Below are 24,814 nucleotides of genomic sequence, written 5' to 3'. Positions count from 1 at the left end.
CAACTAATACTTTATAACCTACGAAATGTCAGACACCAGGGATAAAATTGCAAACAAAAATAAGACTGCCTCTGTCCTCATGGTCTTTATACTCTGGTAGGGGAGATGGAAGTTAATCAAATTATGAGACACACAAATTTAGCCAACAACCGTAATCGATGCACGGGTATAAGAGGCAAAGAGCATTTATAGGAGGGCAATCCTATACTGGGGAAACAGCAGAGAAGAGAACAGAGGTCTCTGCCCTCACATGGCCACTGTTTGATGGGGAGCCTGTCAATCAGCAAGATAAATGTTGTAAAGTCAGGATGGCTAAAGGTGATCACAAGAAACCAAAGAGCAAGATGTCTGCTTATGCCTTCTTTGTGCAGACATGCAGAGAGGAACCTAAGAAGAAAAACCCAGAGGTCCCTGTCAATTTTGCAGAATTTTCCAAGAAGTGCTCTGAGAGGTGGAAGATAACGTCTGGGAAAGAAAAGTCTAAAGTTGATGAAATGGCAAAGGCAGATGAAATGCACTATTATTGGAAAATGAAGAATTATGGACCAGCTAAGGGAGGCAAGAAGAAGGACCCTAATGCCCCTAAAGGCCGTCTGGATTCTTCCTGTTCTGTTCAGAATTCTGCCCCAAGATCAAATCTACAAACCCTGGTATCTCCATTGGAGACACGGCAAAGAAGCTGGGTGAAATGGGGAATAACTTAAGTGACAGTGAAAAGTAGCCTTACAACAATAAGGCAGCAAAACTGAAGGAGAAGTAGAGAAGAAGGATGTCGCTGACTGTAAGTCCCAAGGAAAGTTTGATAGCACAAAGGGTCCTGCTAAAGTTGCCGGGAAAAGGTGGAAGAAGATGAGGAGGAGGAGGAGGAGGAGGAGGAGGCGGCGGCAGAGGCAGAGGAGGCGGAGGAGGAGGAATAAAAAAGGAGGAGGAATATAAAAACCGTTTATCTGTTAAAAAAAAAAAAAAAAGGACAATCTGACCTAGTTTGGAGCAAGGAAGAATTCCCTGAGAGTGGTGCTCTAGACTTTTATCTGAAAGATAAGTAGGAGTTGCTAGGCAAGGAAGATTACAAGTTCAAGAGCCCTGTGGTGTGAGGAAACATGGCAGATATGGAAGAGTGTACAGAAATGACAGGAAAGTATAATAAGATGAAGTTGGAAAGGTAAGTAGGGGGCTAAGCCATAAATGAATTCAAGAACTACTGTCAGATGAAACTGGGGGGACCTGGTGAAGAAAGGAGAAATGAGGTACAAAGGAAAGAAGCATTATTCTTGACTCCCAGATTTTAATTTTCTGCAACAGTAGTAAGAAAGAAATGGACCATTTTCAGCCATGGAAGATAGAATCTAAAAATACTTTGTGGCTGGGGCGCCTGGGTGGCTCAGTCAGTTAAGCATCCGACTTTGGCTCAGGTCATGATCTCGCAGTTCACAAGTTCGAGTCCCATGTTGGGCTTTGTGCTGACAGCTCAGAGCCTGGAGCCTGCTTCGGATTCCTCTCTGACATTCCCCAGATGCTCTCTCTCTCCCAAGAATAAATAAACACTTTAAAAAGAAGTCAAAAGCAAACATATGTTAAACAGTTGGGACAGTTTTTCATAGTGAAATTTTCAAATTCCCTTTATTTTTTTCAAAAAAAAATTTTTTAACGTTTATTCATTTTTGAGAGAGAGAGAGAGACAGAGCATGAACAGGGAAGGGGCAGAGACAGGGAGACACAGAATCCAAAACAGGCTCCATGCTCTGAGCTGTCAGCACAGAGCCCTGATGCAGGGCTCGAACTCACAAACTGCGAGATCCTGACCCGAGCCAAAGTCAGATGCTCAACCAACTGAGCCACCCAGGCACCCTTCAAATTCCCTTTAAAAAAATTTGATACAACATTGATTTTTTTCTTGATAATTAGTCCTAAGGAGGGACATAATACATTAATAATGCCAATGATGGGGGTACCTGGCTGGTTCAGTTGGTGAGCATACGACTCTTGATCTTGAGGTTTTGAGTTGGAGCCCCATGTTGGTGTAGTGACAAAATAATTAAAAAAAAAAAACAACACACAGTGATGGTTTCCAGGTCTCTAACATCTGAGTAAATTATTTTCCAAAAGTTTGTGTGTGTGTGCGCATATGCATGCACGCATGTGTGTGTGTAGGTTTGTTTAGAATTAAGAAAGCATTTTTCTTGGTAAAATCTGACCTTAAGGAAAAAAATAGTTAAAAATAAAGAAAATAACCACTGAAGTTCCCTCAACAGTCCCTAAAATCCTGTATCACCTATAATGATATGCTACTATTTTTGACCTAAACAGTAAACCAGCAGAGCAGAAACTGCATTGCTCTCAGCCACAGAAGCTGATTATCGTCCAGTAAGCGGGGGAATTCTTACCCAACTTCTGCAGCAAGGCAGTTCCTCCCTAGGAGACAGAACAAGAGCGGCTGCAACACTGCTGCTGCTAGGTGTTCTAAGGCAGTAACAGGAAAGGTAAATCAACCACCCTCAATCACTTTCACCATTTGGCATCTGTGTATACCATATACAAAGCTAAAGCTACACAATTAGTTAAAATGATACTGAGGAAGATGTTGACAGAATAGTCTTTGAATCTCTCGTTCTCCCATAAAAACAAATAGAGCAACTGTATAACAAAATTAAAAATCCACAGACATCTATGACAAAACTAAGTGAAAGTATTTTCATGATTTCCAAAACATGAGCAGGTAGGGACAGATGTGTGTGTATGTATGAGGTGGGGAGATTTGCTGGTCCTAAGAACAGATACTCCCTGCAAAGCCTAACGGACCAATTTGAGAACAGCAGCTGAACGTGGCAGAGTTTTTGTACACTCAATGGTGATTCCAGAGGATTCTAAGAATCCAGAGGTAAGATCTGGAAAAGGCTGGAGCAGCCTGGACCCTACGTGAACTTTCAAAACTAATAAGCCAATGTTTCCTTGCCAGGAAGAGCTCCACACTGAGGAGAAAGTGTTGGACCTAGGATCCAAACTGAGGATACCAGGGATTACAGAAGCAAAGGAATAGAAGATCCGCATAAAAATGAGGGAAGGGGCGCCTGAGTGGTTCAGTTGAAGCGTCCAACTCTTGATTTCAGGGCTCAGGTCATGATCTCACAGTTCGTGGGTTTGAGCCCTGTGTCAGGCTCTACGCAGACAGTACAGAGCCTGCTTGGGATTCTCTCTTTCTTATTCTCTGCCCCTCCTCCCCCCACCCTCTCAAAATAAATAACTTTAAAAAAAAGTTAGGGGAAGGTGTGCTCAGAAGTGAGGGCGGGGCCGGGGCCGGTCAGCCCCGGGGGCCCTGGATGGGGGGGAGAAGAAGGGTCGTGTGAAAACTGAGAACGAACTGAGGGTTGATGGGGGTGGGGGGAGGGGAGGGTGGGGGATGGGTATTGAGGAGGGCACCTTTTGGGATGAGCACTGGGTGTTGTATGGAAACCAATTTGACAATAAATTTCATATATTGGAAAAAATAAATAAATAAATAAATAAAATAAAATAAAAATAAAATAAAGTTAGGGAAAAGACAGCCACAGCCAGAGCTCAGAAAGTGGGATATGATTTACTCCAAAAACAATGGCAAAACATATTTAAGATACTGAAGGAAAGGAAATATGAACCAAGTATTTTAATATCCAGCCAAATGATTTTCAGGTATCATTACAAATCACAAACAATCTATTATCAACAGGTAATATTATTTCCATAAGCCCTTCTTCAAGAATCTACTATGCCACTCTCAGACAACAAAAATGACTGGAGAGACACTGACATAAAAACTAAAGAGTTTTTTATGAGTTTTTTTTAAGTTTAAAAACTTTTTTATGAGTTTTTAAAGAGAAAGAACTATGCATTATATACTCTTATAACATAGTTTTGCCCTAAATAAACAAACAAACCTGAATTTCCAAGAAATACAGAAGACGAGAGGAACATGTTAAATGACTTCACAGGGAAGCAATACTCTAGATGATGGAAACTTGGGTTTTTTAAATAACAAAAAAGATGAGGCACCTGAGTGGCTTAGTTGGTTGAGCGTCCAACTCTAAATCTTGGCTCAAGTCATGATCTCACACTCGTGAGACTGAGCCCCACATTCTTAAGATTCTCTCTCTCCCTCTGCCTCTCTTGTGCTCTCAAAAAATAAAAAAAATACACGAGAAAAAAAGCTACAAGAAAAAACAGATGAGAAAGGAATCCATACATTAAAGAGATATATTGAGGGGTTCCTGGGTGGCTCAGCTGGATAAGCGACTAACTTCAGCTCAGGTCATGATCTCACGGTTCCTGAGTTCAAACCCCGCATCAGGCTCTCTGCTGTCAGCACAGAGCCAGCTTCAGATCCTCTGTCCCCCCTCGCTCTCTGCCCCTCCCCACTCATGCTCTCTCTCTCAAAAATAAACATTAAAAAAAGTAAAAAAAGAAAGAGATATAATAAAATCACACAATTTACGAATCTTATTTGAATCCACAAAAGAAAACTATAAAAACAAAAACTATAGGGGCCCCTAGGTGCCTCAGTTGGTTGAGCATCCAACTTCAGCTCAAGTCATGATCTCACAGTTTAGGAGTTCGAGCCCCACGTGGGGCTCTGTGGGAACAGCTCAGAGTCTGGAGCCTGCTCCAGATTCTGTGTCTCCCTCTCTCTCTGGCTCTCACCTGCTCATGTACTCTCTCTCTCTCTCTCTCTCTCAAAACTAAACAAACATTTAAAAAAATGTTTTTAAACAAAAACTATAAAAGAAAAAAAGCAATCATGAGACAATTCACAATTTGAGCACAAATTGACATTTGAAAATATTAATTACTATTAATTTTTTAGATGTGGTAACATTAGTATAGGTTTAAAAAAATTCTTTTCTTTTAGAGACACATACCCAAAAATTTATAATATGTAATAATATGTTATCCAGGGTTTGCATAAAAAGAATTCAGGAGCAGGAAGTGAGTGGGCATTTGGATGAAATAAGGTTAATTGTTGCAGTTGATCCATTCATTCAATAAACATTTGTAATTCATTTTATAACACAACTTTCAACTATTACCCACTCTTACCCACAGGAATTCATTTTGTTTCAACCTTTATATTTTCAAGATCAATTTATGCAAAGTCTTGAAAAACCTTCTCATGAAAATGGGAAGAATTCTATCCTGACTTAAAAGATCATGAAAGGTTGGCTATAACTTCCTTCTGAATTAGATTCGATTCTAAAAATACTGTCAAACCTGGTCCACAAAGGACAATATTTTTCTTCAGTGAGTCATCCCTATAATCTCAATTAGAGAAGCATCAGAAAAGACTTACCTGTTTTATGTGTGGATTCATGGCCATTTCAGTTACATTCTTTTTGGTCTCACAGAAAATAATAGCCCTCCCTTCAGACCCACTGTAGACTTGAAGGACATCTCCAATAACTGCTGGCCTCTGAGACCAATGGCACTGGATGGCCAAATGCTTTGAGGAAAGAAAATACCAATTATCTGTTTCATTAAAATTAGTGAAAATGACTTCCCTTGTATATTTTTTTCCTAATCTGTTCAAGAATTGGCCTTTCTGGGAGACAATAAAACGACAATTCTTCTGAACCCCATTTGAAAACAATATACAAACGGCCACCAATAGGTGAAGGGATATATAAACTAGTATATTTATACAATGTAATACTACTCAGTAATTAAAAGGAACTAAAAACTAAAAGAGAAAAGAATCAACTACTGATACATGCAACAATAGGGATTAATCTCAAAACACATTAGGTAAATGAAGTTTTACAGAAAGAGAACACACATAGTAGGATTCCATTTATATCAAGTTCTAGAATAGGCATAACTAATCTATGTAGAAAAAATCAGAACAGTGGCTGTCCCTGGATGGGGGACTTCACTGAGCAGGGCCATGAGGGAAATTTCTGGGATGATGGTAATATTTCTACATGTGGTTAGGAGGTTAGGTTATATACATTTATGAATTTGTCAAAACTAAACAAATATACTTAAAATTCTGGCTTTTTAATATGTAAATCTCATCTTTAAAAATTGCAAATATCATATGAAACCCAAAAATATGCTAACTGAAAAAAGCCCAACACAAAAAGGTCATGTACTGTATGACTACATTTATATGAAGCATCAAGAATAGGTAAGTCCATAGGGACAGAAAGCAGATTGGTGATGCCAGAGGCTATGCAAAGGGGATGATGGGGAGCAACTGCTTAATGATTATTGGGTTTCCTTTTGGGGTGATGATGTGTTTTGGAAGTAGACAAAAGCTATGGTTGCACAACATTATGAATATATACATGTTATACAGTTTATTTTGTGAATTTTGCCTCAGAAACTTTGTAGGGGTGCCTACTGAAACTGGGTGTTTCAGTTGGCTGAACATCTGACTCTTGATTTCGGCTCAGGTCATGATCCCAGGGTAGTGGGATTAAGCCCTGCATCAGACTCTGCACTGAGCTTTGGAGCATGCTTAAGATTCTCTCTCTCCCTCTGCCCCTCTTGCACACTCTCTCAAATAAAAATAAATAAATAAATAAATAAATAAATAAATAAATAAATAAATAAATAAAAAATTTATAATATGAGCATATGGGCGCTCACTGTAAAATTGCTTTGACTTTTCAGTGTTTGAAAATTTTCATGACAAAATGTTGGGAGGGGTACCTGGCTGGCTCAGTTAGTAGAGCATGTGACACTTAAACTCCAGGTTGTGAGTTCAAGCCCCATCCTGGGTATAGAGATAACTTAAAAAATAAAATCTGTAGGGGCGCATGGTGGCTCAGTCAGTTAAGCATCCAGCTTCGGCTCAGGTCATGATCTCGCGGTCTGTGAGTTTGAGCCCCACATCAGGCTCTGTGCTGACAGCTCTGAGCCTGGAGCCTGCTTCAGATTCTGGGTTTCCTTCTCTCTCTGCCCTTCCCCTGCTCGCGCTCTCTCAAAAAAATAAACATTAAAAAAAAATTTTTTAAAGAAAATAAAATCTTTAATCAGGCTCCACACTGAGTATGGAGTCTGCTTGAGATTCATTCTCTCTCAATTGCTCTCTGCCTCCCCCACTCTCACAGGCTTTCTTTCTCTCAAAATAAATAAATAAATAAACTTAAAAAATATTTTAAAAAATAAAAATAAAAATCTTTTAAAAACGCTCAGGAAGGGGCGCCTGGGTGGCGCAGTCAGTTAAGCGTCCGACTTCAGCCAGGTCACGATCTCACGGTCCGTGAGTTCGAGCCCCGCGTCAGGCTCTGGGCTGATGGCTCGGAGCCTGGAGCCTGTTTCCGATTCTGTGTCTCCCTCTCTCTCTGCCCCTCCCCTGTTCATGCTCTGTCTCTCTCCCAAAAATAAATAAAAAACGTTGAAAAAAAAAATTTAAAAAAAAAAAAACAAAAAAACGCTCGGGATAAAATTGTGTATTCTAAATCTGTGCATTTTAACATGTATTATATTTCAATTGCTATTGTATATTCTAAATCTGTGCACTTTAACATGTATTATATCTCAATAAAATTGTTTTTAAAACGTAATACAGGGGCACCTGGATGGCTCAGTAGGTTAAACATCCGACTCTTGGAGCACTTGGGTGGCTCAATTGGTTGAGCGTCCAACTGCAGCTCAGGTCATGATCTCGTGGCATGAGTTCAAGCCCCGCCTCAGGCTCTGTGCTGACAGCTCAGAGCCTAAAGCCTGCTTCAGATTCTGTGTCTCCCTCTCTCTCTGCCCATCCCCACTTGTACTCTGTCTCTGTCTCTCTCTCAAAAATAAACATTTAAAAAGAAAACAAGAAAAACAAAAAAAACATGAGACTTGATATCGGCTCAGGTCGTGATCTCGTATCTCACAGACATAAAATCAAGCCCCAGGTCAGGCTCCACGCTCAGTTTGAGATTCTCTCTCTGCCCTTACCCACTTGTGCAGGTATGTGCATGCTCTCTCTCTCTCTCTCAAAATAAATAAACATTTAAAATAATAATAATAAAAATAGGGCATCTGGGTGGCTCTCAGTCTGTTAAGTGGCCAACAATTGATGTCAGCTCAGGTCATGATGTGATTTATGGTTTGAGCCCCAAGTCAGGTTCCATGCTGATAGGGCAGAGCCTGCTTGGGATTCTCTCTCTCACCCTCTCTCTCTGCCCCTTCCCTGCTCCCACAGGTGTGCGCACACATGCGCACGCACTCTCTCTCAAAATAAACTTTAAAAAAATTATAATAAAATATAACACAAATTAATTACACAGCACCTGGAAAATAGAGAAAAGAACAAAGAAAATGAAGAATCTTTTGTACCACCTATGACACTCCTGCTTCTTCACCATGGTTTAAAAAACAAAACAAAACAAGAACCTAAATCTGACCAAGCCTCACAATCCAAACATCAATTCACAGGAAAATGAAAGCGGAATAACATGTTAAATAACACCACAGGGTTGCCAATTACCAAAATTAAGACTGTGGGAAATGTATCATTTGAAAAATGATCATGTCCTTTTAACAAAAAAAAATTGTAAAAATAAAGTGACAGAGGAACCTGTAGATTATAAGATTTAAGAGAAATATAAACCAGTGGCAATTCAAAGATCTTATTTGGATCCAAACTGAAACTATATAAAAAAAAAAAGACAACTAAGGTAACAAGGGCACTAGATATTCAATAATATTAAATTATTGGGTTTTTTTCTAATGTGATAACTTTGTAATTTTTGTTTTGTTTTTTAAAGAACACTTATTCTTTTCAAAATATAAACAATTACATGAAGATGAAATGACGACAAGAATGCTTCCAATGTAGGAATGAAGAATGTATGGGGGTATAGAAAAGATCATCATTAAAGCCTGGTGATGAGGGCCCCTGGGTGGCTCAGCGGGTTAAGCGTCAGACTCTTGGATTCAGCTCAGGTCATGGTCGCACAGTTCATGGATTTGAGCCCCACAGCAGTTTCTGCGCTGACAGCACAGAGCCTGCGTGGGATTCTCAGTCTCCCTCTCTCTCTGCCCCTCCCCTGCTCTTGCTGTCTCTCTCTCTCTCTCTCTCTCAAAAATAAAATAAACATTAAAAGAAAAAAAAAAAAGCCTGGTGATGGGTACATCGAGTCCCTTATAATATTCGATTTCTGCATATGTTTGAAAACTTCCTTAATCAATTTTTTTCACTGATGCATTGTATTCTCATAAAATTTTCAACCATTACAAAATGTAAGAGTTTCCTTTGACTATCCCATACTATAAAAATCTTCTTTCCCAAAAGTAATTATTGGTTTGATGTTTATCCTTCCAAACTATCTTTATACATTTACATAAATACCTAAAGAATCCATTTAGCATTATTTGTGTATTTTTTGTACACACAAAAATACAGTGTAATTCTGTACATATCACTTTGTAATTTGGCTTTTATCACTCAAATTCATTCTTTTTAACCATTCCATTGTACTTATACATTATACCATTGTTTAGCCTATTTTTATTTGCATATATATACATACATATATATATGTACATCTATTAAACGGAAAGTGACATAGATGGTACCTACCATAAATAATGCAAATGCCATCTTTAATCCTTTCTTTTTTGTGTCTTTTGTTTGTTTGTTTGTTTGTTTTTGCAAATCAGCTCTAAGTCCAATGCAGGGCTGGAACTCAAAACCCTGAGATCAAACGTCACATGCACTACCAACTGAGCCAGTCAGGCACCTCTTTCATTCTTTTTAAAAATATATATACTACTGATTTAAATTTTTATGGAGTGAAAATTATCAACATTTTCCTTCTGACTTTATGTTTAGAAAAGCTTTCCCTTCCATGAAATCAAAAAATTGTTCATCTACACCTGCTTTAAATTTTACGGTTCACTTTTTAAAATTCTTTTGAGACCTTTTTTGGTATAGGGTATGAGATGAAGCTCTAACTATTATCAGCACTCTTCTCTTCATATTGATATAAACTGTCTCCTTTGTCACTTTCCACATACTTCAAGTCCTTCCCTATGGCTGCTTGTAGAGTATCTCCTGTTAGGACTTGCTTATTTACATATTTTCTTCTACTTATTCTATTCTGCTCCTTAATCTCAGACCATAGAAATACATAGGTATCTTACTGACTAAAGGTGAAAAAAGAGATTTGGCCTGAACTGGTACCTAAAACTTAAAAGTTTAGCTTCAACAAATTTCAAATACCAACTAAAAGCTACAATCTCTCGGGGCGCCTGGGTGGCTCAGTCGGTTGAGCGTCCGACTTCGGCTCAGGTCACGATCTCGCGGTCCGTGAGTTCGAGCCCCGCATCGGGCTCTGGGCTGATGGCTCAGAGCCTGGAGCTTGCTTCCGATTCTGTGTCTCCCTCTCTCTCTGCCCCTCCCCCGTTCATGCTCTGTCTCTGTCTCAAAAATAAATAAACGTTAAAAAAAAAAAATTTAAAAAAAAAAAAAAAAAAAAAAAAAAAAGCTACAATCTCTCATGCTAGAAAGCTACTTACTTCCACAGTAGTTGCAGCCTTTTGAGTCATTTTTCCAACAAGGTCAACCTGTTCATATCTGGATTTCATGTATTTTTTTGCAACTTTGTATACCCATTGTGGGCAAGTTGCAGAAAAAAGTAAAGTCTGAGGATTGTCTTCAGAATCTTAAATAAACAAAAAGAATTCAAATGCTTTCTTAATATCCATGATGTAGTCAGCTCTTGAACCCCCCCCAAACTTTAAAGAAATAATTAAAAATTCAAAACTTGGGGTAAAATTTGAACATACGAACTTCACTGCAATTATTAAAACTTTCAACTTTCAAAATTAGGGGAAAAAATGAAGAAAACTCAACCCAGAAAAAAAGGTGAGAATTTAAGAAGGGACAATGATCAAAGAAATCAGTAAAAATGAGTTAGTAAATCTAACTATGGACTATAAAAAATAATAGATGAAAGAAACTGTAGGAAGCTAACAAATATGTTAAAGTACGTCACCATACTCTCTTGTTTAGGAAGAGAACACATACCAAATAACTTTAGTTCTGTTTGAACGCTGGGGACAGTGTAATAATAATTATGAAATAAAAAATTCATAACTTTTAGATAAAGAATAATTGCTAATGTGTTTATTTGGAATTAGGATATACCAGTTTTGTAGGATTCATGGATGATATCTTCAACTTGTTCAGCAAATCCTAAATCTAACATTTGATCCACTTCATCAAGTACAACATGGCGCAGTTTAGAAAGATCTAATCGGCCACTCTGCAGATGGTCTTTGATACGACCAGGAGTCCCAACCAAGATGTCAATACCATTTCGAATATGATTAACTGTTAGAGGAGAGAAATACCGTAACATATAAAAATCAAATATACGTTTTCACATTATTTCCTTAGATTTAAGTAGCAAGTAGATCTTTGCACTATCCTCTTACATATTTACTCACTTTGGCTTTGATAGGATGTTCCACCATAAAAACACGCCACACTGAGTTTCCTAGTGATATCTTTGAAGTCTTTGGCTACTTGGTTTGCCAGTTCCCTTGTAGGAGCCAAAACAAGTACCTAAGCAAGAGATTTAAAAAATAAAAAGATACTTTTCTAAAAACAACTAAATTCAAAATGAGATTTTTTTTTTAAGGCGCATTTAAAACTAGAAATCTAAACATTAAAGTCGTAGTATTTAAAGACACAGCACCAATGCCAACAAGAACAGCTTATATTGATAATATCCTCCCCACTTCCTTCAGGTTTTTTTTTTCAAAACGCACTTTCTCAATGAGATTCTTAACTCTCTTTTCATATCCTCCACCCCTCCTTAACGGTCTCTCCCGAACACTTAGGTCATATTAAATATTCATATTTTACCTTTTTGTTTATTGTCTGTCTCACCCACTAAAATATAAGCTGCCATGAAGGCAAGGATTTATGTCAATTTAAGTTACTGAATTCCTTACACTTGAGACCATGCCTGGCACAGAACAGATACCCAAAAAGTATTTGTGAAATGAATACACAAACGTTTACGAGCCAACCACTAGTGCTTTGGCCAAATTACAGAATTTGAGCCTCACAAAAACCCTGTGAGGTGGCATTATTATCACAATTTTACAGATGAGGAACCTGAGTCTTAGAGAAGTCGAGTCTTGTCCAAGATCAAACAGCTAGAAGTGGTGGAGCTGGAATCTCCAATAACGCCCTTCTAGCATAAAAGCTTTTTAAGGCAGGGTCCTATTTCTACTACTTGCAGTCTTTCCTAATTTCACCAAAGAAACAAAACTCTCTCAAAAAGGTTTTTCCTGTTGGCCACCCTGATCCAAGACCATTATGACTTAATTATACTCATACATGTGAATTTACTTTCATATTGCAGTACCATTTAGGAATCTCAAAGAACAAATTACTTTTAGTCACATTATCTGTTCAAATCATGATGCTGATTTTTTCTTTTTTATTTTATTAACCTTAAAGTGAACACAGGTTCTAAAAACATCAAATTTCAGGCTAAAATTTCATTAGGTCCTCTCTGCTCTCTCCTACTTATACATTAAGACAGATCTCTAATACCCCAGTAACATATGGACTAGCAATATCATTTCTATAATCTCTTCTTTAAAAAAATCAACCAGTGAAATAAATGATATTGATTATTAACTGAATGACCAAATAAATGAATACCTCTTTAGCAAATTCATTGTTTAAAAGCAAAGGTCAAGACTGAAAAAAAAGAAGACAAGGTCACTAAATATATTCCCTATAAATACACCTAAAATTAGACATGCTGGCTTTATAACATCTATGTTTACAAACATCTTTATCAAAGACATCTATGGATCCATACACATTACACTCACATGTAATAACTACTTCATTCGGCTTGAGATTTATATTAAAAAATCCACTAATTTTTGCTTTAGGACCTAAATTTTTACTTTATGCCACAGAGCTAACTTTTCTATCTCGGGGGTTCTTGAACTTGAGATCAGTATACTCTTTCTTTCCCTAACCATTAGAATAATGTTTAAACCTTTTACTCCCTATAATGGTTACCTTTGGTGAGCGGCTTTTTTTAATTGTCTCTTGATTTCTTTGGAGTCTTTCAATCAAGGGGATAGCAAAAGAAAATGTCTTTCCTGTTCCTGTCCGTGCTTGAGCAATTAAATCTTTTCCTTCATATACAGGACCAAAGGTCTTAACTTGAATAGGAAAGAGATATGTTACCCCTCGACCTGTAAAATGAGATTTCATTGAAATATATTTAAGACTAGCGTTAGGAAAAAATATATTTATTTGAAAATGACAATCCAGATTCCTCTATGTCAGCCTAAAAATATACCACCTAGTGACATTTACAGTTATTCCTACCCCAAAGAGGAATTTTTTAAAAGTTGGTCTGAACTCTTGACAGATACATACAATTAAAGTCAAAAACCGGTCAGAATATCAAAAAGGATGATGTAGAAATAACTGCAATTAAAGAAGGGCTTATTTCTCTTACACTTTCTATATTCTCTTTTTGGTAAGAAGAGGCAAAGATTCTTATAAAATCTAATTGTAGATTTTTAGTTGTATAGCCATTAAAGTTCATAGTACCTTTTAGAAGCTTTATAGTTTCTTCAGAAATAGGGAAATTGGAGAAGGCTCCTTCTTTCTGTTCACGTGTTAGGCTCTGTCAAAATGAAATCAAAGTTCTAACTAATAATAGTTCATATTCAACTAGGCATTTAGATTCTTACTCATTTACCAATTTTAGCTTTACTAAATGAGCTAACAAATCAAAGTTAGTTACTACTTGCAAAAATTGTATAGATTAACTTACACAACCAATTAGTGGAAAATTCTTTTAATTTCAAAAGCATCCCTTTAAATACCAAGTTTACTTAATACATTTTCCCATAGTACATTTAAAAATGATTCACTCACACATAAAACTCCCTTTGGAAATACAGCTACTACATAAATTAAAATATATTTTCATTTGACTGAAACATTACAAAAACACTATTTGATCACCTAAGCCATATTCACAGATACAGGCAGTATTAATTACAAGGACTAACAGAAGCCTTATAAACCATCCTAAAAAATTTTACACAATGAGAAAAATAAATTGTTTCTAAAAATAAATGTTAAAAAGTTGTTCTATGGCTCCAAAAAGCATGTTTTAGGTCACCAAAACAAAGCAAAGTTCCTGCAAGCTTGAAAGTTTCTTTAACATATACATAGGTTAGCATGATATTATCATTTAACATCTATTGAAAACTTTGTGTACTGGTCAATATGTATATAGAAGAAAGACAATATTATCTACCTGTTAAGTTTATTATTGGTGTGTTTAAAGAAAGTTGTTCCAAAACCATACACAATAGCAATTTTCAAACAGAGAACCAGATAAAAGACATAATATCAAACTGAAATTGTAAGCTATTTAAGCAAACCTCAAAGCTATCATTTTTTTAATTAAAAGAAAAAATTTTATTACAAAATACATTTTCATTATAGAAACCACATATAAACAGAAATAAAACTATAATCCAGTCAGCTGATACCACATTTGAAACAGACACTCCTCCAATCCTCACTCTATGCACATATAAATTTTTTAAAATAGGATAATACTGTATATATTGTTCTATAATCTGTGTCTTTCATTTAATAAGATACACTAAACACCTTTTTAACATTCTTCTATGACCTTCAGGATAGATGTCATGTATTGCATAAATGTAGCATATTTTCTAAAACCAACTGCCTACTATCAGGCATTTAGTAGGCATTTAGAATGCATAAATTTTCCACTATTATCAACATCATTGTAGTAAGAGTTTCATACAACCCTATACACCTCATGATTATCTCCTTAAGACACTTGCCTACAAATAGAACTCCTGAACCCTAATATGATCTAAATAAAATAATAAACAATTAAGCCTATTATAATACAGAGCATTATACCACATAAAATCGCAACAGAGCAAAAGCAACTCTGTACATTTTGCCACTAGCAATACAAACTTGTAGGGCCTCATTTATTTTAATGTTTATTTACTTATTTATTTTGAAAGAGAGAAAGAGTGACAGCATGTGTGAGCGGGGCAGGAGCAAAGAGAGAGGGAGAGAGAGAATCCCAAGCAGACTCCACATTCAGCACAGAGCCCAAAATGGGACTTGATCTCACAACACTGAGATCATGACATCAGCCGAAATCAAAAGCTGGATGCACAATCGACTGAACCACTCCAGGTTCCTTGGTGGGCCTTATTTAGATCAACTCTCAACATACGTGCTTTCCTGACAAATATCAAATTCCCAAGTAAAAGAAACACCATATTTTAAGGCAAAAATTCAGTATGTTTCCCCAAAGTTTACACAATAAGCTAGGCTAAGACCTATTTAAATTATCGGCAACCATCAGATTTTAAAATATAAAGAATTTGGGCGCCTGGGTGGCTCAGTCGGTTAAGCGGCCGACTTCGGCTCAGGTCACGATCTCGCGGTCGTGGGTTCGAGCCCTGTGTCAGGCTCTGTGCTGACCGCTCAGAGCCTGGAGCCTGTTTCGGATTCTGTGTCTCCCTCTCTCTCTGCCCCTCCCCCGTTCATGCTCTGTCTCTCTCTGTCTCAAAAATGAATAAACGTTAAAAAAATATATATATATAAAGAATTATTGGGGCATCTAGGTGGCTCTGTCGGCTGAACGTCCAACTTCAGCTCAGGTCATGATCTCACCGATTGTGAGTTCAAGCCCCACAACAGGCTTGCTGCTGTCAGCCTGTCAGTGTGGAGCCCACTTCCAATCCTCTGTCCCACTCTCTCTGCCCCACCCCACTTGCATTCTCCCAAAAATAAGTATTTTTTGAAAATTAAATATAAGGAATTATTAATACCAAGAATTACTAAGACTATCAAAAGTTGTTTCTGTCTGAAGACCTGAGTAACTGACAGTTTATAATACCTAGGTAAACCTATGAACTCTGCTAGAGGAAAACTGCAAGAACAAATTGGACAAATTCTGTGCAAGAAAATATCTGTTCTAACAGATAAAGGCAAAAGCAATGGGTTCAGGAATACAAATTCTATGCTAAGCATGTTTTCTAAACTCCCCAAAAATTAATACCCTGGAAAACAGATTTCTTCAGTTCATTTTTATATGGTTCATTTCTGTTTAAAAATGCAAACAGCTTTTGAGTTACAATATGACCTAAAGATCACTTAAAGTTGCTATTGTTACAGAAGCACAAAAAGCAGAAGGCAAAATACACAAAGTCAAGAGGCTTTATGTACCTTGTTTCAGGAAGTCAGAGGTCAATTCATGAGTACTGGTAGGGACTGAAATAACCATAAGAAATGCAAGCAGATCACCATCAATAAGCAATTTGGAAAAACTATTTAGGAACCCAAATGCATAGGAAAGGTTTACATTTGACCATTCCCCCAACCTCCACCCCAAGAAAAACAAAATACAATGACAGAAACAAGGGACAAAGGAAAAAAGTTTCCAGTTTCAGTTGTACAGATTCCCTGTCCAATTGAGGGTATTGGACACTAAGCAGGAAACATCATGGAATCAATTCTAATTGGTCTAAAAGATCAAATTAACCTGTATTTCAAGGATAAAGGCAAATGCAAAACAAAAAGTATCCATACCTCCTCTAGTTTATTATCACTTGATTTATGAGTAGAACTATCTAAGGATGACACTCGCTTTGATTTTTTTTCATATTCATCAATATCTCCATTTGACAGATCTTTTCTTCTTGACTTATGAGATTTAGAAAATTCATCTGAAAGTCTATTATTACATCCTTCTTCAGTGTCTCCATTTAGCTTCTCTTTCATTTTAGCTTTTTTGGGCTTGGGAGCATCCAAGTTATCTGCCACACCATTTTCTCTTGTTTCTGATTTCTCGTCTGAGTCATAATGGTGCCTTGATTTCCTTCTATCACTCTGTGGAAAAACAAAGAAGCAGTGACAAGAGGGTCACAAGGTCTCCTAAGACTCTAGAGAAGTTAGAGAGTGACCCCCAACCACCTTGAAAAGTTACCTGGTAAAAAATCAACTGGTTGCTAATGTCAAGCCTAAGCCTCACCTATTGCGTTCTTTCTCATCCCATCTCTTGCATTCTCAAGACTTGGCCTCTAGCCCCTCTCTAATCCCATTACATGATTTAAGGGAAATCAAAATACCTCCTTTCAGAAAAAGATGAGAACCCGAGATCTGTAAATTAAAAAACATATCCAAATCCAAAAACAAAAACTTCTAATATCTCCAAGAGAAAAAAAAAAAAAGTTAATATTATTGAGTACCTACCCAGCACTGTGTAATGCTTTCGGCTTATCTTGTTTAAATCTTCATAACAACCCTATAAGGGAAGTACAGGTCCATAATCCCTTATCCGAAATTCCGATATCCATAAAGCTCTGAAAACCGAAAGTTTTTTGGTAACTTATTTGGAGACAAAACCTTACCTAACCTGAACTCATTTGATGGAAAAATTTGACTCAAACTGATGTGAGGGTATTTTTAACCTTTACTTATTCCACTTAGTATAAATATTCATATTTAATATTAAGGTGTTTGATCATAGGTTGGGGGCCCCAAGCCCTACTGGGGTGTTACCCTTTTAAAAGCCCCCAAAATTCTGAATTCCAAAACAAATCTAGCCCCAAGGATTTTGGATAAGGGATAGCGAACCTGTATTACCTTTGCCATAGTACAGATGAGGAAACGGAAGTTCTTAGAGGTAAATAACTTGCCAAAGACTCACATGCAGGATTTCCTTCAAGTGGAAGTTCTAGAAATCAAGCTCTGTCTGATTTGAAAGCCCATGCTCTTTTCACATCATGCTTCCTCTCTGAACTCTGATAATTAATAGGTTAACGAATAAACAAAACAAAAAAAAAAACCTAAATAATTCATGTAAAGCTCCAATCGTTATATTCCCATGGAAAGACAAGTATATTAGTAACCCTGGAAACTTTTAAAAAAGTTTTTTTGTTAATTAATACAACTTTAAAAAAAAAAAAAAAAAAGACTACTCTGCAACTTTACTTCTAAAATGCCAAACTGGTGACCAGTGTTTTAATATTTGCAAACAGCAAAAATTATTTGGCAATTTAGCACTTCAGAATTACCTGGTCAAATGTTCAAAATAAATTAGGTAATAGTTATTAGTGGTAACAAACACTACTGCCACCAAAATTTTGACCATGATTTACATAAATTTTACAAAGTACTTTCACATACAATTTTCTCATCCATAAAATGGAGATGTTGTGAAAACGGAATAACATATGTGAAAATGCTCTGTAAACAGTAGAGCTTTACATTAACATAAATTATACAGTTACATGTTAAACATTTGATCTTTCATTAACTGAACTAACCCACATCTCCCCAAATCAATAAGTTCCAAAGAAAAACAAGGTTATTTACAGAGCCAGCCTTGGGGTTAGAAATGCTTTGGGGCCATGTACTTGAGGGAAATGAAGCAAGGTAAAGAGAGGCCTTTAAGTCCAAGCCCAGAGATATCGCAAGGTGATGAAATACACTGTTCCACATCAGATCCATAGTGCTTGACACTCTTCACTTCCTTGGCTTCCATGACACTCTATATTCCCTCCTTATCCTCTTACCTCTACCCTAATGATTCCTCTCCCGCCTCCTTCTGTAGATGCTCCTTAAGTCTAAGTTCTCCGTGTACGCTTTCATACCATTTTCATGGTTTCAACACTTCCATGATTCCTTCCTCCCCTGCACTCCAGTTTTGAGAACATACGGCCCAGCTTCATAGTTCTACAAATCCAAATCCGTAGTTGTCTTCAACTCAATGCCAGATCACTACCCAAATGCTCTGTGTTTGTTAGCTGGTACTCTGATCTGTTTCCAAATCTTTAGTTATCCCTCACAGTGAAAGAAAAATCAACAAGTATTTCTGGAGAACGTACAATGTGAAAGCCATCAATTTACAAGAATGTACTAATATGTACGGATGGACAAATATATGGCCACTTACCTCAAGAATCTTTGGAAACATTTGAGAAGAACACACAAGAAAAGTGAGCTAACTTTACAAAGCAGCACAGAATAGATACCAGTCGAATGATAAAGACGGCACTGGAACAAGACTTCAAAGGGGAATGAGATTACTGGATGTGTATACTGGAGTGTTTAGAAAACACATACAAACTAAACCTTGACAGAGAGACAGGATTTGAATGCAAAAGGAGAGGTATTTCAGGAGGAGCCAAAATTAAAATAACTGCTTGGTGATTCCACTTACATAAGGGATCTAGAGAAGTCAAATTCACAGAGACAGAAAGTAAAATGGAGATTGTTAGGGACTGAGGGGAGTGGGCAACGGGGAGTTGGTGTTTAATGAGAACAGAGTTTCAGTTTAGAGGATGAAAAAGTTCTGGAGATGCATGGTGGTGATGGCTGCAGAACAATGTGAATGTACTTAATGCTACAAAACTGTACACTCTAAGATAGTTAAAATGGCAAATTTTATGTCGTATGTATTTCACCATGATTAAAAAAAATAACCGCTTGGCTGGAATGGCAAAGTTTTACCTTGGTGATAAGGTAAGGTAGGTTCTGCTCTCTGGGGCTATACCGAGTATTTTCATTTTTTTTTTGTCAAATGTCAGCCTTCAAATACAGCTTCCTCGCCCACCTTAGCTCTGTTTTCTTTTCTCTGGGTCTCTTTTTTTTTTTTTTTTTTTTTGAGGTTTAGGGTGGGAATTCTCTACAACTCCTCTACGGGGTCCTTGAGGTCAGAGACTTATTTAAATCCTGTGGTGCCCAGCAAAGAGTGTGGCACAAATTAAGCTCATTAAACACTTGGGGTCTAAATGAAAATACTAACAGTAAAGCCTACTAGTAAAACAACCCACACGATCTCCATCACAGCCAAATCCTGGGAATGTCGGTTGTGACACTCTTCCTTAAGCCTCTAGAGACTGGCTCTCGAGGTTTGTAAACCTAAGATCGCTTTCCCCAAGATTCTCGCTCACAGGTCGGGCTGACGGAGAAGTAACACATATTCAAGGCAACCATTTTCTTAACCATCTTCTAACGCGGCCAACAAGAACCAAGTAACAGGCCTCGCTGCTTAAGCAAGGAGAGGAAAGAAAGAACAGATTCCACGGCGATGGGAACTTGAGTCAGCCCATCTCGTAGTCGCCGACGGGAAGGGCTGAGGGAGCACTGGAGGCCCGGCCAAAGCCTAGTGCAGCCCTTCTCCAGGTTCGGGGTGCGGAGATGGGAATGGTTCCGGAATGACCATTCAGGAGGGACGACGGCTGCGCGAGGGGAGGCCCTGGGATGCTCCGGCCAGGTTCTGACAGGCCATCAGATCAGAGACAGCTCCCCTCCCCGCCCAAGCCGGCGCAGCCCAAAAGGAGGCGCGGCCCATCCAGCGCACCTTTTGCCTCTCCTTCCTTTGGCTCTCGGTCTCCTCCAAGGGTGCCTCCAGCTCCATAATGTCCCCCCAGAGGAGTTTCCCAGGCATCATTCGCCGCCGCCGCCTCCTCCTGGGCTCGGTGGCCACAACCACCTACGGGCAGCGGCAGCGTGAAAGGAAGCGGGGGCAGGGCGGCCGCCCGGCCAGGGCCTACGTCACTTCCGGGACACGCACCGCGCGGCGGGGAAAAATAATCCCGGATACTCTAGGTTTAAACTCATCCTTTGCGTTGCAACCTTCCATCCAATGAGTGTGAGCGATCTCGACTGGCCCACCCTTGTTCTAAAATGATTGGCTGCTAGGGTAAAACCCTGGCCAATCTCCATAAAGGATGAGCAAACTGATTAGCATAAAATGATACGGGTTTTCTTTCCTCGCCTTCTCTCCCCCTCCCCCACTCCGAACAGTCTTCCTCGGCCCCGCGGAGTCGCTTTGGGGCTTTCCAGGGAGCACTGCTGGGGCTGAGAAGGCCCTGAACTGCGGCGGAGAGGGGCCCGCCCGCTGCGGGATGGTGCGTGGGCAGGCCCGAGCAGGGCCGGTGGGGAGCGCCACGCGCCTCCTCGCCATTCGCCGCCGGAAGCTGCAGGCCTCAGCCCGCCCATTTCGGGGTGAGGCGTTAACGTCTAACGGCTTTGCGCGGAGCCGGCAGTCCGGCGCTCTTGGGAAGGGGTTGGTGGGGTCTGGAGTGGGCTAGGGGGGCTTGAAGTGAGGGTCAGGGCTGGACAGTCGTTTCTCAAGTCTTAAGTTTTAGTCAGGAAATAGGTCCTTGGTTCATTTTAGGTTCTTTCCACACTCCCCAGTGACTGAGGGGAAACTAAACCCCGAGAAAGGGATTTACGGGTCTGAAGACACAAAACCAGTTCGTGGCATAGTCAGGACTAGAGAGAACGCATCTGAGATCAGTGCTCTCTTGGCACACCAACATAAAGACTTTGTTTCGCAAAGCATTTGGGGGAAGATGCTCCCATGAAATAATAACTAGGAAAACTCGGGAGAAACGTAGAGAGAAAAACAAGCCTAAATGTCTTCGACAGATGACGTAGTTGCAGTGAATAAAAGGATTTTATTTTATTGGAGATTAACCGCCCCTAAATTACAACCTCATACAAAACTGGAAACCTTTCGACAACACAAAAGGTTGATTCCTTAGCATACTTCTTTTCTTCCGCCACTGGTGCCGGCTGGTTAGCGTTCTTTTTCAAAGCCATTTCTTTATCTCTTCATGATCTCTTCACCTCAGCTGCCCTTGAGTGGAGAATGAGAACCCAAACTGAGATTGTAGGTGCAGGGGCACTTCACAACCACTTGACAATTTCTAAGACACCAGCCTTGTTACCTCGGCATCAGGCTTGTGTCTTGGCAACATTACGTATTGCTATATACATCATGGAGTTGCCCCAAACTATCGGTCCAGAATAGCTGAAACCACAAATGATTGCTACAGGCCTTCTGCGCTATTGTGGATTGGCCTGAAGTCAAAGGACTGTGTATCTAAAAGTCACCTTATGGGTTCCATACTGTGAACAAAGAGTGTCAGCAAAAGATAGTGGAAAAAATGCATCTCTCTCGAGTATGAGAATCGCTGTGCATCTCTAGATGTAAATCCTTTTCTACCATTCTCGTACACCCACCCCAGTTCTACCATTGTAAGGTCTTTGTAGCCCTACAACAGAGCCTGAGGTGCATAGGAACATGGAGTGGATGTGGCAACTTCACACATGCAACATTGGGAAAATAATAGGAACAGATGTTAGTATGTTGTGGTTAAAGACCAAATAAAGATGAGGTAAAGTTTTTAGCTCCTCTAGATTCTATTTTTGGCATTCATTTTTCTATCAGAGGTCTTACAGCAGGTATGGAAATAAAAAGGACTAGACTGTTCAGCTCTCCCTATGCCAGAGACTAACAAGCATATTAGTGTTTTTCAGAATGACCTGTGATTTAGGACATTCTACAACCCTCGCCTTTCTAAGCCCCAAACTCCTTGAATCAAATCTCTGTCTGGTGTCTTAAACCAAGTCATAAGTAACTTCCCAAGCTGTGGCTTAGCTGGAAAAAAATTAAGTACTACCAAATTTGGGTAACTATATGTTCTCCAGGGACCTCAACTAGAAAACTTGGGAATGGTAATGAAGGGATGGAGAATTCTTTTTTTTCTTTCATATTTGTTCCCACTATAACTCTCAAGAGATTTGTATCTGATAATAAAATCTATTGGAGAGGACATGAAGGAGTAGCATAATTTAAATGTACAAGTAATTCAAAATATATTAGAATATGTTTATTTTCCAAAATATCTTACCAAAATCACTGATATAATTTCTTAAAATTTAAGAGAATACCTCATCTGTTTCTCGATTCTGTAAAGATTTATCTTGCCTTTGGCTTCAGCTCCTTAAACTCTATGACCTTAAATATAAAAATAAGAGGTCTACGACCATACTACCCTGAACATGCCCAATCTTGTCTGATCTTGGAAGATAGAAAGAGGACTTACACTTGCCTCTCTCTGGTCATTCTCAAGCCTACAGGGCTAGGGGTTTTTTTTTGCTTTTTGGTTTTTTTACTCCATAGTTAAAAAATAGAAAGTTAAAAAGTCATTTTGCATCTGCATTTCAGTTTTATGTGACAAAAGGAACTGAACTACCATGCTTAAATGTTAGGACATGGAAATAGTTTAAGGAGCAGTTATAAATTGATGAAGAGACACTTGCATAGAATGAATGTTTAGAGTATAAAGAAGTAAGGAGAAAATAAAAGAGGGAACAGGACATGTTTCCTCCATTGCTAGCCACATGACCTTGCCAAACTCAACTCTAAAATCTGGTCTTTTGCGGGGCGCCTGGGTGGCTCAGTCGGTTAAGTGTCTGACTTCGGCTCAGGTCATGATCTCGCAGTCCGTGGGTTCGAGCCCCGCGTTGGGCTCTGGGCTGACAGCTCGGAGCCCGGAGCCTGCTTCGAATTCTGTGTCTCCCTCTCTCTCTCTGCCCCTCCCCTGCTCATACTCTGTCTCTCAAAAATAAATAAATGTTAAAAAAAATTTTTTTAAATAAATAAAATCTGGTCTTTTTGTTAGTAATGTGGGGACAAATATGCCTTCCCTGCTGGTAGTGCAGGGAAATTGGGAGGATCAGCTGATGAAACAGTACTGTAGAGAAGATGATATACAGAGCTGCTTACATTTCTACCTTTAGGTCAAGGTTTTAACAGCCTTGAGGAAGGCACAGCTTTGAACACATTTAGCACATGTACACTTAACGTATGTAGCTCCTAATTCAAAGGTGGAATTTTTTTTAAGGTTTTATTTTTAAGTAATCTCTGCACCTAATGTGGGGCTTGAACTCACAACCCCAAGATTAAAAGATTAAAAGAGTCCCACGCTCCACCAACTGAACCAGCCATGCACCCCTGGGGGTGGGTGGGGGGGGGGGAGATCTTTTTAACTTTTAGAGAGAGGTCTTACTGGTTTTTTAGCCACTTTGTAAATGCTTTGAATCAAATGGTGGAAGAGTAGTGACATCAGCTACCCAGAGAGGGCACTATTACCCAAAAAATGGAAGCTGCTACTACTAATGGAAGCTGCTTGCATCTAAGGTTTAAAAGGAAGACAGGTCTGTAGAGGCCAGCAAAGTAGTCATGAGTTTTTGATACCCACCCCCCCATTCTTGCTTCATGACTCCCGTGTCTCTCTTCCCCACTCCATTTTGGCAGTAGTCTTTCTCCCGCATTCCCCCAAAGCCTTCTCAGCTGTAGGAGGGATTCTCAAAATGTAGTCGTTCCCAGTTTTCAACACTACTACTGTTCTTGTTCTCTCCATTGTTTTTCCTGTCATATCTGACATTTTGAAACCTCTGTCTGCTAAATTGCATTTAGTAATAGACTCATGATCATTCTAATCTATAAATAAGATACAAATGCAGCTTAGCAATGTCACACCAGCATGTGATGGTGTTCTATTACGGAGCTGGTGTAATTTCAGCCACTGCCAAAGAAACTTGATGTTTTAATTAGTAAGGAGTTAAGCAAAGGAAATATACAATTTCTATTAGAATCTTTGAAATATTGAAAATAGCTTGCAGAACCCAGCTACTCTCTGAGGATTCCTAGGGGTCTGAGATCCCAGATGAGAGAGGATGATCTTGTATGAAATGTCTAAATTAACCCCATGATTTGCATATTTTATTCCTATTATAGCATCAGACATAATATTTCCTATTAGCCAAGGCATAATAACTCCCCAGGCAAATCCAGATTTGGATTGGGATGAAATTTCTTATAATCTTAATTTAGGGGCATCTGCGTGGCTCAGTCAGTTAAGTGTCTGACTCTTGATTTAACCGCTTAGGTCATTAGGTCTCAGTTCATAGGATCGAGCCCCATGTCGGGCT

General features: G+C 38.8%; 2 protein-coding genes and 1 pseudogene across 4 annotated transcripts in view; 1 reads left to right on the top strand and 2 right to left on the bottom strand.

The window, feature by feature from the left end:
• DDX50 (DExD-box helicase 50) overlaps window positions 1-20,598 on the bottom strand; it is a 33,034-nt gene extending 12,436 nt beyond the window's left edge. The window contains exons 1-10 of one of the 3 annotated variants that reach the window (XM_042908804.1): window positions 20,388-20,402; window positions 17,666-17,823; window positions 17,273-17,382; window positions 16,610-16,909; window positions 13,559-13,634; window positions 13,016-13,194; window positions 11,413-11,530; window positions 11,111-11,296; window positions 10,480-10,625; window positions 5,318-5,467 (exon numbers count right to left, since the gene is read on the bottom strand). In XM_042908804.1, coding sequence (XP_042764738.1) covers window positions 5,318-5,467; window positions 10,480-10,625; window positions 11,111-11,296; window positions 11,413-11,530; window positions 13,016-13,194; window positions 13,559-13,634; window positions 16,610-16,801 — 1,047 coding nt within the window. In that variant the 5' untranslated portion in view covers window positions 16,802-16,909; window positions 17,273-17,382; window positions 17,666-17,823; window positions 20,388-20,402. Of the gene's footprint in view, window positions 1-5,317; window positions 5,468-10,479; window positions 10,626-11,110; window positions 11,297-11,412; window positions 11,531-13,015; window positions 13,195-13,558; window positions 13,635-16,609; window positions 16,910-17,272; window positions 17,383-17,665; window positions 17,824-20,387 lie in introns of all 3 variants that reach the window. The other 2 variants (XM_042908803.1, XM_042908802.1) reach the window with 2 other exon arrangements.
• On the top strand, window positions 306-917 carry LOC122202443 (annotated as a pseudogene).
• Window positions 20,599-21,520: 922 nt separating the features above from the next.
• STOX1 (storkhead box 1) overlaps window positions 21,521-24,814 on the bottom strand; it is a 58,453-nt gene continuing 55,159 nt past the window's right edge. The window contains exon 5 of the mRNA XM_042908798.1: window positions 21,521-21,671. The gene's annotated coding sequence lies outside the window, so the exon portion shown is untranslated. The remainder of the gene's footprint in view (window positions 21,672-24,814) is intronic.

The sequence above is a fragment of the Panthera leo genome, chromosome D2 (genome assembly GCF_018350215.1).
Source record: "Panthera leo isolate Ple1 chromosome D2, P.leo_Ple1_pat1.1, whole genome shotgun sequence".
Classification (NCBI taxonomy): domain Eukaryota; kingdom Metazoa; phylum Chordata; class Mammalia; order Carnivora; family Felidae; genus Panthera; species Panthera leo.
Note: the sequence above shows the minus strand (reverse complement) of the source record. Positions and strands in the feature narration are given on the sequence as shown.